Raw genomic sequence first — 15966 nt, 5'->3', positions numbered from 1 at the left:
GATACTTTTTCATGATCAAAGGTACAGCATTTACAGCAATTGTGTTTAGGCAGGGGACAATTTCTACATTTTCAATTGCCACTAATAAAAAACTTGTGTCAAAATTCAGGAGAAGGCGGTAGCTATGAAGGTCAGCTTACATTTGCATTGGTTTCTTACCTTGAAATATGGGAAACGAACTGTTCCCTGCTTAAATCTGAAGTATGAATATCCGATTAGAGCAATGATTCCTATGACCAGGAGGACTGCAAAGAATATTCCAATTCCGGGATGTAGAGAGGCCTAAGTGAAGACAGCAAAGGAAAACCAATGCTTTAGGAAGGGAGTTTCCAGCTACCCTCCCCTTGGAAGCCTGATAAGAAGCTGCTTCTGGGACTAAGGTAAAGCTCCCTGTTACTGGATGCTACATGCTGTTTAAGTAATCTTGTTACATCTAAAGTATTGGAATATGGATAATCCTGTCAGTTGTAAAGAACACACGAGCATGTATTGCAGTACTTCAGAGTTTCCCAAATTTATTGTGGCATACGTTTTTATAAGCTAGAGCCCACCTTGTCAGATTCAATAAATAGTATCCTCAATTGGTGTGTTTATGCCTTTCGAGGTGGGCAACCTTTCTCCCTCTCCCAAGGCCACATGAGGCAATGGGCAGGTACTTGGGGGACTGCATTATCAGTGGGTACAGCCAATGTGCTTAAGTTTAACGAATGCATGAAGGGGTCAAGAGCGTAGTAAGCTGTCCTGCTTCACAAAGGATGAGGAATCGCTCTATGAATGATACGACGGCCAGCCAAAGTGCAGTGGAAATCCATATTCTGCTGCAAATTACCCAGGTGAGTTGCAGGGTGTGGGACCATTTCCCGAGATACATCTGGGAAAGAAACCGTTACGTGCACCAAATAAAGTGAGTGCACTTTTGCAGCAGGCTCCCTGCTGAAGCTACAGACATCTGTATGCACTCTTATCAAAGCTCATATCTGTGTCCAAAGAAGACGTGGAACTATTTGTTGAGTTTTCCAGTTGACCAGCAAGTGAGTTAACAAAAGAGACCAGTTGCACAAGACTCACATGGGGCACAGGAGGAGCCTTCAGAGGTGCTGTGATGACATGGATGACCCCATTGGAAGCAACGATGTCCCATTCGAGGATAGCTTGCCCAGCCACATACCGTTTTTCCACCTAAAAAGAAAAAGCAAACCAAATGGCAACTTGACAAATACTTGTCTGACCTTTCCAAGTTTCTTCAAAACACAGCTGGAGCTTATTTCTTAGTGCTTAGATCCTTCTCATATGATCCCGCTCATGGCTGAAGAACTCAGCCCCTTATTTTAGTGTGTTATTGGACATCAGCCCAAGGAAACCTCAATTCTTCTCTGGCGAGAGTTACTGGAAGCAACTGGCTGGAGGAGGTGGAATCTAGCCTCTCTTAACAGGGAATTTGCTTCAGCTACATTTTAGTTTTAGGCAGATATAATCTCTTGCTGAACTAATGTCACATTCTTTCCATCTCATTGGGTAAATTTACTTGCTCAATCCTGATATGGTATGTTTGTTATTATAGTATGACAACTATGGTACTTATAAGTTAGTAGATTGTAATTACCAAGTTTCCTAGGAATGTGTGTTAACCTTTGGCTCCCTTCGTGTCTACCCAACACTAGATACTACCGAAGACTGAAGCCACCACCTTTTGATTGATTTCATATACAGTGGTACCTCTGGTTATGAACTTAATTTGTTCCGAAGGTCCATTCTTAACCTGAAACCATTATTAACCTGAGTTACCGCTTTAGCTAATGGGGCCTCCCGTGCCACCGGCTTGTGATTTCTGTTCTCATCCTGAGGTAAAGTTCTTAACCTGAGGTACTACTTCCGGGTTAGCGGAGTCTGTAACCCGAAGTGTTTGTAACCTAAGGTACCACTGTATATTTCCAGGCAAAACAATATATCTGAAATAATATTCTGATTCTAATCAATGTATTGCTAAAAGTATGGGTGATATCCAGTACTGTCCATGCACAAGCAGCATCTGCTTCTGTGCTTACGGCAGGGTCATCCCACTCTTCAAAACCGCTCTCCCAAAATCTGGCCTGGAGGCATTTCACCCTATGGCATGGATTTCATAGTAGCCAAGGAAATATTCTTTTGTTCAGCCTACATGTTGTGCATCCGTAGCCTGGTTCACACATAACAAGGAGATTTGCATGTAGTAGGGTCTGGAAATGACCCCTGACCTACAACCCACCTACTTGTGAATCATTAGCCAATCCTGGCCGTTGTAGTTCCCTGTCTATGATACTCAACAGTGCTTTATTCACATCATCCTCCCCACTCAGATCACAACAGGCTGAGTTATTCATGCAGGAATGAAAAACTCAGCCTGTTTTGATTTGAGAGGGGAGGATGATGTGAATAAAGCACTATATTCCAGGTGGAAGGAAGAGGACTGCAGCACTTCTATACCTCACGAAGTTCCAGCCCTTGGGAAAATATTAATTGTAAGTTTGGCAGGAATCACTTCTGCCTTCTTTTAGACATTGCCTAGAAACAATGTTATTGAGACAAGGCTTTGAAATGTGATTTTGAAAAAACAACAAAAAACATAACCAAGCAGAATTTATGGATTTCCCCCCCCCCTGATGTTTTCCTGGAACATTGTATTTTTATGAAAATGCAGCTTATTAATATTTAAGTACATTAATTTATTAAGTAATTAAATATACTGCTTACAGCCAAAATAGGCTTCTAGGAAGGGTTACAAGGTATAAAAACCAGTTGTTTAAACATTAAAATATAAACATGCATAATTAAAACATGCCACAGAACAATTCCATTAAAACAACACGGTAAAGGAAATGTATGAACCAGACATGCTCCTATGAAAAAACACACACACACACACGTACAAAGCACTCACCTCTTTAGCCGCAGAAACCTGGCCTCCAGTATGTGTAATTAACAGTTTTTTCCCTATTCTGGTTTGAAGGGTACTTCCATTGGTCAAATCTTCATAATAGAACGTGCCAGTGTTGGATAAATGATATTCAATGTCTCTTCCGGAAAGTGTCTGAAGGCAGCAACCCAACATATAGTAATATCAATTAACAGAAACACTAAATGGATTTTCTAGAACTTGCTCAATTCACATGACATGACCCAGCTTTTAAACATTAAAGAGTTGTTTGATGCCAAGACATTCCATAGAATACAATTGCGTCAAAATGCAAACAAACAAAACAAAAATAACTTGCTACTATTCTTAAACGAGAACCATCATCACCTAGTCCACAGATGAAGAAGCTGTCGTCCTCTAGATGTTGTTGGACTCCCATCATCCTTAACAACTGATCATGTTGGCTGGGACTGATGGGAGTTTGGAGTCCAGCTGTGTCTGGAGGGCCACAGGTTTATCATCCCTGCCTTAGCCTAAAGAAAATAGAAGCCTACCTTGGAATGCCTATTACAGTGGTTCCTCACGTTAAGTACTTAATTTGTTCCGGAGGTCCGTACTTAACCTGAAACTGTACTTAACCTGAAGCACCACTTTAGCTAATGGGGCCTCCTGCTGCCGCTGTGCCACCGCCACATGGTTTCTGTTCTCATCCTGAAGCAAAGTTCTTAACCTGAAGCACTATTTCTTGGTTAGCGGAGTCTGTAACCTGAAGTGTATGTAACCTGAAGCGTATGTAACCCGAGGTACCACTGTATTTAAAACTAGGAAAATGGCCACCATGGAAAATCCTGGCCCATTCCATCATTCTCATGGGTGATGTGTGCAGCAAGGAATGGGTTTTTGTTCACAGAGACATTTTCAATTCAACTTTGTTTTTATATAGTACATAGCAGAGCAATTACACAAAGTCTTCAGAGTTAACCAGAACGACATTCATGTTTTAGATAATTTGCTATTGACTCAGGATAATATATGTAGATACAGATATATCACTCTGTCAGTTTGCTATGTGTTTTAATAATGGCAGCCAAAAACGTAGTTGCTTTTTCTGTAATGTAAGACCTGGTATCTGCTAACAGAAAGCAAACATAAAAACCAAGAGACTTGCATGGGTAAAAATGTAAATAATGCATTTAAAAAATGGATCAGATTTTCTATTTCCTTCGACCCTCACAGATATTTATGTTCTGCAGCAGGAATTCCTGTCCTATGGTCCATCGATAGATCTTGCGCAGGAGTATCCAAACGTTTTTCAAAGAGGGCCAGATTTGATGAAGTGAACATGCATGAGGGCTGACCAAAGTTACTGAGGTTTTTCTTAGGACTGAAGTTGTTGAGTTTTTTTGGGGGGGGGGATTTCTCACCAAAGTTGTACAGCTTTTTAATGGAAATTTCCACAGGAAAGAAACTGCCTTAGGGGCCGGACTTTGGACATGCCTAAGGAAGGGCATTAAATCTGGTAATTGAAAAGGCTTGCCTAAATCTTACCACCATGCAACTTAATAAATGAAGAATATGGCATTTGTAATTTGGAGAGCAACATTTCCTAGCGGGGGCAATCTATATCTAAAAATCTTTAGCTCTAAAACAACATAGTACAGGGGTCGCCAGTGCAGTTCCCTCCAGAGATAACTGGACTCCAACTCCCATCAGTCCAGCTAGCATGGCCAATGATCAGGGATGATGGGAGCTGTAGCCCAAGAGCAGGCTTCCTCAACTTCGGCCCTCCAGATGTTTTGAGACTATAATTCCCATCATCCCTGACCACAGGTCTTGCTAGCTAGGGTTGATGGGAGTTGTAGTACCAAAACAGCTGGAGGGCGGAGTTTGAGGAAACCTGCCCAAGAGCATGGGGAGGGTATCATGTTGGCTACCCCTGCTCTAAAGTAATGGTTCTTTCATTAGAAATGGTCAGGTCTTGAAGAGAGAGCACACATAAGGACTTATGGGTTAGCAAGGAGTGAGTCTTTATACAGAGAGGTGTATTGCACCCCTGTGCAAGAGGTCTGACTACTTAGGGATGGAGGACACAAAACTATCCATAAGTGCAGTACAAGTGTTCCCCATAGGAGTGAATGGCAGCCATTCACTTCTAGGTTGTAGGACTTGCTGTCAGTTGAAAGAGGCACTTTCTTGGATCAGGAAATGTTGGAATTTTAACTCCCAGAGCTGGCATATAATAACAGTAGAATTAAGTCATTTACCTCATTTTCCTTCAGCCCGTCATTGCCTGGTACAAACAGTGTTGCGTGAGTGGATAAATTTGTGATGTATTTCAGGAACTCTTGGCCTTGCTTTGATGTGTTTGAGTAAGTCAGTACTCTCTGTGAAGGGACAGAATTTATTCTGGTGAGACAAAATCCTCAAACATAATATAGTTTTATGAAGAATTTTATTGAGATGAAAGAAGAAAGCAAAAGTACTAATTCGAGTAATGTAACTCACAAAGCAAATGGAACTTTCTTTTTTGTAATGTGAGTCTGGCAAACATATGCAAATGATCCTACAATATTACATTTTCTTTATACATACAATTATCTAAGAGATTAGGCTGAATAATAGTGAATATTTGACCAAAGTAAAACAACTTTGCTATGCCTTCTCAAGAGAAAGCGTTATTTCTGGTATGATGACATCTTATAGTTCTTCTTAGACAATTTTCACACTTCTGAGAATGAAGAAAAACAAACACAAGAATTGCAATTGCAAACAATTGGGATTGCAAACAATTGCTTCTTGACCTTAATTGCCAAAGGATCACATCTGATAGCCATAACATTTTACATTTTATTCATTGTCTGCTTATAGCCTATTTAATGTTCCTCTTTAAGCTAATATGATTTACTAAAAACAGAAGTGTAACAGGAATAAAGATGTTGGTTCATTTTTGAAATTTTGAGGCATATTTTATTTAATTTCAGTTTTTGGGGTGAGGTGGTCTGTTTCTGTTACTTACTGAGACGAAGTTTGTAAATTTTGACAAAGAAGTGAGGACTTGAAGCAGATTCCCACTACATGTAAATCCATCACCCACATAACCAATTTTACAGGTGCAGTTGACATCTATAAAACATAAAACAACACAATTTTAGACAGCAAGCAGAGATGAGGCTTCCATATCTAGAGAACTATCTACAATTGCAAAAAAAAAAAGAAGGAAGTGGATATCTATCTGTCTATCGAGCTATTGGATCCCTATCCATCCCACTACACAATATTTGCATGCAATTCTGCCTTATACATTCATTTTTACAAGCAGTTGTTGGTAAAAAAATAATGTATATTTGTACATTATTAGGATTAATACATGCACGTTTCTTTGCATGTTCCCCTAACACAGTGTTTCCCAACCTTGTGCCTCCAGATGTTTTTGGCCTACAACTCCCATCATCCCTAGCTAGCAAGACCAGTGGTCAGGGATGATGGGAGTTGTAGGCCAAAAACATCTGGAGGCACAAGGTTGGGAAACACTGCCCTAACATATACATTTTAGTTACAGATAGGTAGCCGTGTTGGTCTGCCATAGTCAAAACAAAAAAAATTCCTTCCAGTAGCACCTTAAAGACCAACTAAGTTAGTTCTTGGTATGAGCTTTCGTGTGCATGCACACTTCTTCAGATATGGTATCTGAAGAAGTATGCATGCACACAAAAGCTCATACCAAGAACTAACTTAGTTGGTCTTTAAGGTGCTACTGGAAGGAATATACATTTTAGTATGCGTTTTATGGTTGGAAAGCTGCATTGCCAAATTTGGATAGGTGTGTTTTGGTTCCTGTATGGCTTCAGAAAGTGCAGATTAGGTAAATTTGCATTAAAATGTAAACCAAACTAATTTCGCAGCCCCCTCCATCAGCTACTAGTGGCAATGTAGACAATTAGGGAATCCTTCTTCATGATGCCTCACCCCCAACAACCTCCTCATTGTCTGTAGACATTATTCAGACCCCAATTTGAATGCTAGAGCAGACAATATGAATATGTCAAATTGTAGAAAACCACGAAGTCTCGCTCCCCGCCCCCCCCCCGCCGCACCACTATCTGCAGTGTTAAAAACCAGGGCTCAGCAACCTTTTTCAGCCTTGGGCCAGTCCACTGTCCTTCAGACCATGTGGTGGGCCAGACTATATTTTGAAGAAAAAAAGAACAAATTCCTATGCCCCACAAATAACTCAGAGATGCATTTTAAATAAAAGGACGCATTCTACTCATGTAAAAACACGCTGATTTCCGGACCATCTGTGGGCTGGATTGAGAAGGCGATTGGGCCGGATCCGGCCCCCAGGCCTTAGTTTGCCTACCCCTGGTTAAAAACTTTCCACAGTACCTCAGAAATGGCTTTGTGTCTGCTGCCAAGTTAATATACAATGACAATATGATCTTATTAGTAGTTCTGGAAATGAACTATATTTCTGGCAAACAACATTAGGCAAAGGCACTTTTTTTTTTTTTTTACCTTTGACTCTGTAACAGTAGACATCCCATGTTTCACTCATGTTGACTTTGTACCCGTAGTCGATAATCCCAACAACTCCTCCACCACATTGGGGGGCAGAGAAGGCAGTCGGATAGGCTACTCTTCCATTCGCTAGCCAGCCAGCATTACACAGATGATACTTTGCCTGCCGTTAGCATATAACCATGAAACAAAGGAAAATGGGAAATGGTGTTAACCTAATGCTACGATGGGCTTTAGGCAATGTGTGGCTTGTAGGAGGGGACACCACCCACTGTCAAAGCCCAATGAAGCCTTGCTTTGAAGGCTGTGACTTAAGCATTGGACTTTTTCCTGGTTCTATCTCACATGGCCCAGTCACATGACTGGGCATTCCATTGCCAAGAAGCTTAAGACTGGGTGGGCTTTAAACATTTCCGTGCTGGGACAAAAGTGCAACTGGTGCCCTCGAGTTAACACCGGGGGGCAACCCTAGCAAAGTAGCCGGCATTGTATCGCAGCGCTGGTCGATGCCTCTTGCTCCAGATTTGGAACTGTAGTGCTGCGTAAGGAAACTTGCCACCTGGGACAGAGATCTCTGGCCTTTCCTAGAATCATATGCACGTTCTTTCAGCCTGAGTTGGGAAAGAGAGGTAACAGGGAGAGATCTGCATGCAGTCTGAGAGGCAGGCTTGCTATACTATGCCTCATTTGCCAAGCGAAAGGTCCCATGGCAATTAGAACGGCACACACTCGTGACCAGTCTCTGTGCATCAGTACAGGTGTTTGCACACTTCCTGCTAAGACTTACTGCATTCCAAAAGGCTCAAGGACCTCATTCACTTACAAGTTCTGTCAAAACAGGCTCATGCATTCCCTTGTGCAGGATACTACAGTGTTACCTCGGTTCTTGAACGTAATCCATTCCAGAAGCCTGTTCGGCTTCCGAAATGTTCAGAAACTGAGGTGCGGCATCCCATTGGTTGCAAGAGCTTCTTGCACTCAGCGGAAGCCGCGTCGCATGCTTGGGTTCTGAAAAATGTTCGAAAACAGAAGCATTTACTTTTGGTTTTTCAGTGTTCGAGAACCAAGATGTAACGTACGACAACAGAGGTGTTTGGGAACCGAGGTACCACTGTACTGACCCAGTTCTGATCTGGACTGGTAAAAATACAGTGTGTTTATTATAGCACTGACTTGCATATGCACAGGACTCATGCTTGTTATTTGAATAAAGAAGCCAAAATACGAAAGGGAGTTTTTTGTGTGAACCAGCCTCTGGTGCTTTTTTTTAAAACAGGTTGCAGCAACAGTCAATATTGTACTTATTTGAATGTTTTCCTACGTACTTCTCTTTCTTCAAAAGAAACTAGATGTATTCCTGATGGCACTTGTCCTTTACAACTTATTCTCCTGGCAGCTAAGTCTCTCTGTTCAGTTCAAGCATATGTTAGTTATCTGCCTTGCCTGCAAGTGGAAATAAACATTGTTACCTGTTGCGCATAGACAAGCTGAGTGTAAGTAGCCATTGTTGCTCCTTCGTCTGCACAGGTCTTATTTGCTGTGTCGTAAGTCATTTTATACCGACCCTTTGGAGAACGTACATGAAAAACTCCGACAGTAGTATCTGCAAGGAAGAATGGAGCAAACCCCAAAATCAATCCTTTCCATTATGCAGTTTTCTATCCCACATTTCCATTTCACAGTGTATCCTGAATATATAGGGTTTGGTTTTCTAGACGTCTTGTGGATAATTATATCTTGGATCATGAACTGGCCCCTCATGGTCCTACCAAAAATGCTTTCAAGTAGCAATAAGAAGATTGAGTGCTTCAAAGACACACCCCTCCTTTGTCAACTCAATCTATTGTTAAGTCAGGCAAAGAATACTGATTGCATGCAATAAATCGCTCAAAACATAGTCAAAACAAAAACATAACATGTAGCTTTTTATATTTAAAATACAGTAATGTAGTCCAATAACATCTGTGGAACCAAAGCTGATCTAGAGATGTCTTCTCTTAGCTGGTACCTTCCAGCTGGACTGGAACTCTCACCATTGGCCATGCTGCCTGATGGGAGTTGCAGACTAACAGTTGTATGAAGGACCATAGTTCCCTTCCTCTGGTTTAGAGAAAAGCACATTCACCAATACTACAGAAACTGAACATCTATAACAGGGGTCAGCAACCTAAGGCCCATGGGCCGGAAGCAGCCCACGGAGGTTGTTTGACTGGCCCCCGAGCCGCCCCCGAATGAAGCTGCCAGCTTGCGTGCTGCACTAAACCAGCACAGCGCGGCATGGGGACTCGCTTCCGCAGCACCGAAAATTGCGTCTGCACAGACACAGAAAATTGTGGGGGGATCTCCGCAGAACCAATCCGTCCCAGGCAAGATAAACTTTGCTGACCCCTGATCTATAATGTAGCAAATTTCCCATTTAAGTTGCTTTGGGTAGCTATGGCAGGATTTAAAAGAATTATAGGACTATGTAAGTCTAGGCCCCTGAGAGTCATGGAACAGTCTTAATTTTTTAAATTCACAATCACTATAATTGTGTGCCTGCTTGTGGTGCACTGACCTTGGAAATGGAGATCGGCACAGTTGGCATCAGCATGGCATTGCCCGTTATCTTGCAAACATCTGTCTACCGGTAGCTGTTTCACCTCACAATCAATTCCATCGCCAATGTAGTTATCTTTGCATTGACACTTGCGCATATCCTGGGAGAGAAATTTGCAATGAAACTGCATAAACATTGAAAGCTGCCTTACAAGAGTCAGACCACTGCGTCCATCTAAATCAGTATTGACTACACTGACTGGCATCATCTCTCCAGGGTTTCCGGCAGAGGACATTCCCAGCCCTACTTGGAGATGCCACTGGGGACTGAACTGGAGACTGCATGCAAGGCAGATGCTCTACCACTGAGCTATAGCCTTCCCCCCTAGGTTGTAAACACTTCAGCACGTATATTATGGCATACTGTCCATTCAAGAAGAAGGGGAGTATGTGTGTGTAAGATCCTTTGTATCTACCACTGTTTTTGAGCATCTCGGAAGCTGAACGTTTCAGTTTTCAAACGCAGAAAACCCAGAAGTAATTGCTTCTGTTTTCAAACGCGCCTCGGAAGTCGAACGGCTTCCGCTGCATATTTCTCAATTTTCTCAATGAAATTTGCAGACCACCCTTTGTGCCTCGGTTTTCAAACGTTTCGAAAGTTGAACGGTCTTCCGGAACAGATTGCGTTGAAAACCAAAGTTCCACTGTAACAGTACAGGAGGGAAACTGACTAATGTTTTGCAGACTGTATTAAGTCCCCTCAGCAGCTGGAACCAAACATGATATTTTCAGACCAACCATGCAGTTCTCTTTCAGGGTAAAAATACTCATAGTGCTGCCACCAGAAGGCAGATCTTTGGGGCAGAATAGACAGGAGGGCCCTCCAACACAGGAGGGCAGGCTCACACACTGCCATCTAAAAAGCACTGGCTACATAAGACCATTCAGTCCAAATCTAAAACTACCTAATTGCACTACTGCAGACTTAAAGGCACATCCGCAGAGTTTTCATTTCATGCACACACTGTTTCTATCTCCCCTTCCCCCAGTCTAGAGCACAGGGAAATGCTGGCCGTGGTTTATTACATGTTATGATTATTTTATGATTACCTTATTTTTCGCTCTATAAGACGCACCTGACCATAAGACGCACCTAGTTTTTGGAGGAGGAAAACAAGAAAAGAAAAAAATCTGAATCCCAGAAGCCAGAACAGCAAGAGGGATTGCAATCCCTCTTGCTGTTCTGGCTTCAGCGATAGCTGCGCAGCCTGCATTCGCTCCATAACACGCACACACATTTTTCCCTTACTTTTTATGAGGGAAAAAGTGTGTCTTATAGAGCGAAAAATACGGTACATTCTGTAAGCTACTTTGCAGACCCAATGGGCTAAAATGTGGTTTACAATCTGCAGTATGTATGACTGACCAGAATAGCTAGGAGGGTGGGGAGGGATACACTTAGCTTTTCCTGGGACACTTCCAAAGTTTTGTTAGGGGCTAAGAGAGCACAATTGCAAATGTGGGCAAATGATGCTATCTGAACAGTTCCCTTAATACCAGTGAGAGAAACAGCCTCTCGGACAGGGTTTTGGAATCTGTGGCCTTCCAGATGTTGTTTCACCCCCGTCATCCTCAGACAGCATGGTCAACAGTGATGGGAGTCCAGCAACGTTTGGAAGGTCATACATTGCCTAGGACAAGGTGAAAGACTCTTAACACTTACAGGTCCCGTCTTGGTGCAAATTGCATGTTCATGGCAACCACCATTAAACCCATCGGTGCAAGGGTCGATAGCCATGCAGGTGTGCCCGTCCCCTTTGTATCTTCTCTGACATGTGCAACTGACTTGCACACCAGTTTGTACACATTCTGCATTCTTATGGCAGCCACCGTTGGTTTTCTTACAAAGATCCTCAGCTGCAAAGCAAAAAACACATATAGATGATAGATGATAGATAGATAGATAGATAGATAGATAGATGATATAGATAGATGATAGATAGCTCTTGAATATGGAAGTTCTATGCTATTATTGTAAGTTACTGATAGAGCAGTCCTCCAGGCATTATTCTATTCCTTTATATTGATGAAGTGAGATTTTTTGGCCCACCAAAGAATGAGAAAATACAGAGTATTTCTGGCAGTATCTGAATGTTATGATACCTCGTGCCTACAATTGTGACACCAAGTGCCTGGATTTACCCTAGGGAGAAGCAAGTGTTCAGTCTGTCCTCTGCATTGGGGTAGATCTATGCCCTTAGTGTGCTCTTCCCCTGCTCTTACTGGACCAGCTTTAGTGGAAGAACTTTAGTGATCAGATGCCTCTCTAAAAGTCAAAGGCTAGGAAGGAAAGGACAGAGCTAAAACGAACCACTAAATCTGGCTCAATTTGTTGAGTTAAATACCACATCAAGGCTTGCAGCCATTGCAACCAAGAAACAAACTTAAAAAGACAGAAATCCCTTCAAATACTACAAAGCTAGAGAAGTCTGCCAGTCTGAGCTTGTGCTTGAAGATTCTCTCCCTTTCCCTTCCACTCCCAAACAGATGATCGGGGCTGCCAGATCTGACAGTCAGGTAGGTGTGCGAGAGAGACTAAACACTCTTCCCTGACAGGTGATCAGTGCTTCAGAGCTAATAATCACCTGACTGGAACACCCAGAAGCACAGAAGTGGGTCCCCCTCCCCTTTAATATTCCAGGAACAGGGGATTTATAAGTATAAACTTATGTTTTGGCTGTGGAGACCAGCCTCAGAATATCATGGGCAATTAGGCTAAAGTAAGTAGGCTGTCATTATGAATAATTCGTTGTAAGCACAAAATATTGGCTTGCTTTGTGCAGAGTGGATCCAGGCCCCCTTAATGCCACACTAAAATACATGTATTTGTGGAGTTCATGGATACTTTCATATTTTATCACATTACATAGGAACTGCATGAGGGCCAGAAAATAGGGGTGTGTAAGTAAACATGGTGGAAGATTTCAATTAAAATACATTCCTTCAATTTTATTACTAGCTAATCTTTCCGGTTGATTTTACCTGTACACGTGATTCCATCTCCATTATAGTATGGTTTGCACTGACAGATGTTTTGCTCTTGGCAAACAGCATTAATGGAACAGTTGGGTGAACACTCGGGAGTTAAAGCTGTGAAGAAAATTAGAACCATTACCCACATTCAAACTTTTCTCATTGTCTCAAGACTGAGGAAAGAATCCTAAATAAAGAAACTGGAGGTGGCCTGAATTGCATCCCTGTGCACTGAATCAAAGTAAATACCTCAGATACACTTGCAGTAAACTGTTTTAGTTCAGGGACAGGGAAATCCATGGAGGCCGGCTATATCTGGAGGGGCATCAGTCCCAGCCGGCATAGCCTATGGTCAGGGGTGATGGGAGCCATCATACAGCAATTATCTGACACAGGTTCCCCACTTCTATTTTCTCTTTCACTCCCATTTTAATCCTTGATTAATGTATTGCAATGACTGTTATGGTTAAAACAATAAAAAAGACTGACTATTTCAGATGTCAACATTACAGTTATCCTTCTCAAGCAAATCTACAATTGCTTTGAGGGTTATGATAGAAGAGTGATAGCAAATGTGTAGCTAACATTGTTTCTATTTATATATCAGCTTTAGTTTTTCTATTTGTTTTATAACTTTTGTTGCATTTCCCTTGCCTTCACAACAGGCCTATGAGGCAGGTCATTCAACTTATTAACATTCACAGGGTAGATGCACCCTAAATGGTTGATGAGGAGTAATTATTTACTCCATTAAATGTTGGTTATAACATCTCAAGCATATTTACCAGAAACCAAGAGCCACTGAAATGAGGGAATTAATTCTGACTGGGCTACCTCTCTTATAGAACCACATCATGAATGAGAGTATGCAAAGAATCTTGATTTCTTTATCAATTATTTGTATGGAAAATATGGTGAAGACTATTTTAATTAGCCGACAGCTCTAAAAAGTAATGGTGAGATGAAATCTACTCTGCAGACTACAACGTTCTCCTACTGTTAAAGAGTCAGACCGATTTTGGTTTCACAGAGCTGTCCGGTCCATCCAGTTTCACAGAAGCACCGTCCTGATCCATAAATTCCTTCATCGCACTGTCCATGTGATGTGCACTCACAGGCTGTAAACAGAAAGTTTTTGGATGATTAGGAGACAGATTATAAGGAGGAACTTGATGCAACCCAAAAACTTACGTTATGAACACTAGCTGGTCCTAGCAAAAGCATTTTCCCACTGTCCCTTATAATTAGAGAAGTTGCAGCCCTTGAAGATGGGGCATGTGAAAGGGGTCCATACCACATTTTTCACTCCTGCACAAAGAAACAGCCTAGGTTAGGCTGAGCCTAGAAGGTCTAAAGTCAGGTCTCCCAAGTTCAGCTAAGACACACTCCGCAACCACGAACAGAGGATGGGAACCTCTGTCCCTGCAGATGTTGTTGCACTCCATCTTCTATCAGCTCCAGCCAGCATGGCCAACAGTGAAGGATGATGGGAGTTGTAGTCCAACAGTTTCTGGAGGGTGGCAGGTTCTCCACCCCTGAAACTAAACCATGCTACCCCTTATAGCCTGACAAAAGGTTACACAAGTAAAGGGCTTAACAGAACGACAACCACGTGAAACCTACATTTGCAATCCAAGCCATATCTTCCCGGCATACAGAGCTCACACGAAGTCCCATTGAAGCCAGCATTGCATGTACATTCTCCCGTGCCAGCATATTCTTCATCACATGAACCACGGTTATTACATGGAGTTTCTGACCCTCCTGGGCAGGCTGGGAAGCAGAAAATGGCAACGAGTCAGTCTTTGTAAGAACTATCCCCAAGGTGGCTATTTTATTACTTATTGGGCTAGGACCCCATGGCTCATAGCGAGAGATCTATTTAGGCACAGAGAGCTAAGGTGATAATCTTCCCTGAAATAATATTATGGCTTAGGTTCCAAATATATTAATTAATTCATCATTATTATTCAATTTCTTACTACCCTTCATCATAACGTCCCAGTGTGGGTTGCAGCGATGTAACAATGCGAAATTAAAATAAATTATAACAATTATAACAATTGACATTCAAAATAATAGGGTGGATATTAAGAATACATGGGAACGTCCTCTTGGTAGTGTTGCATTTATTTTGGCAAGCTACGAGAGAGCATTCTCAACACAGGCACTCCAGTTATGGAAATTGTCCTTCCTCTTTATAGTTTATGACACCAACTTGAAACTTATTTTTCACCCAGGCTTTTGTCTGAAGTTTTGTCTCCTATGCACCTTTGCATCAGTACTGTTTGATGGTTGTGGTGATTTTTATAGACCTGTTATTTAACTGTACAGAAGGCTTTTGGCAACAAAACCCTTTAAAATCTATTTACAAGAGGCAATAATAGGAAAAGTATGCCAGCAGCAGTTACTCTAGGCTGCATCAGAAGAAGTTTAGTGCCCCGTTCAAGGTCTGCCTTGGTCAGACCACACTCGGAATATTGTGTCCAGTTCTGGGCACCACAGTTTAAGACGAATATGGGCAAGCTGGAACATGTGCAGAGGAGGGCAACCAAAATGATCAAGGGTCTGGAAACCAAGCCTTATGAGGAGCGGTTGAGGGAGTTGGGTATGCTTAGCTTGAATAAGAAGAGGAGACTGAGCGGAGATATGATAGTCATCTTTAAATATCTTAAGGGCTGTCAAATGGAAGATGAAGCAAACTTGTTTTCTCCTGCTCTGGAGGAGAGGACCCAAACCAATGGGTTCAAGTTACAAGAAAGGCCATTGCAACTAAAAACCAGGAAAAACTTTTGGACAGTGAATGCTGTTCAACAGTAGAACAGACTCCCTCAGAAGGTGGTTGACTTTCCTTCATTGCAGGTGTTTAAGCAGGGTTTGGATGGCCATCTGTCACGGATGCTTTAAGTGAGATTCCTGCATTGCAGGCTGTTGGACAACACGACCCTCAGGATACCTTCCAACTCTGTAATTCTATGATTCTG

General features: G+C 42.1%; 1 protein-coding gene across 1 annotated transcript in view; it reads right to left on the bottom strand.

Annotated features, from left to right (window-relative positions):
- Positions 1–15966, bottom strand: part of STAB2 (stabilin 2) — a 100915-nt gene that overhangs the window by 2389 nt on the left and 82560 nt on the right. Inside the window, exons 56-67 of the mRNA XM_083699722.1 lie at positions 14606–14755; positions 13996–14100; positions 12992–13099; positions 11673–11866; positions 9969–10110; positions 8881–9014; positions 7409–7574; positions 5910–6016; positions 5158–5277; positions 2918–3067; positions 1069–1179; positions 160–282 (exon numbers count right to left, since the gene is read on the bottom strand). Coding sequence (XP_083555848.1) covers positions 160–282; positions 1069–1179; positions 2918–3067; positions 5158–5277; positions 5910–6016; positions 7409–7574; positions 8881–9014; positions 9969–10110; positions 11673–11866; positions 12992–13099; positions 13996–14100; positions 14606–14755 — 1610 coding nt within the window. The remainder of the gene's footprint in view (positions 1–159; positions 283–1068; positions 1180–2917; positions 3068–5157; positions 5278–5909; positions 6017–7408; positions 7575–8880; positions 9015–9968; positions 10111–11672; positions 11867–12991; positions 13100–13995; positions 14101–14605; positions 14756–15966) is intronic.

This window comes from Podarcis gaigeae (genome assembly GCF_964106915.1).
Source record: "Podarcis gaigeae genome assembly, chromosome: 10".
In the NCBI taxonomy this organism is placed as follows: domain Eukaryota; kingdom Metazoa; phylum Chordata; class Lepidosauria; order Squamata; family Lacertidae; genus Podarcis; species Podarcis gaigeae.
This window is presented reverse-complemented; position numbering and strand designations above follow the sequence as displayed.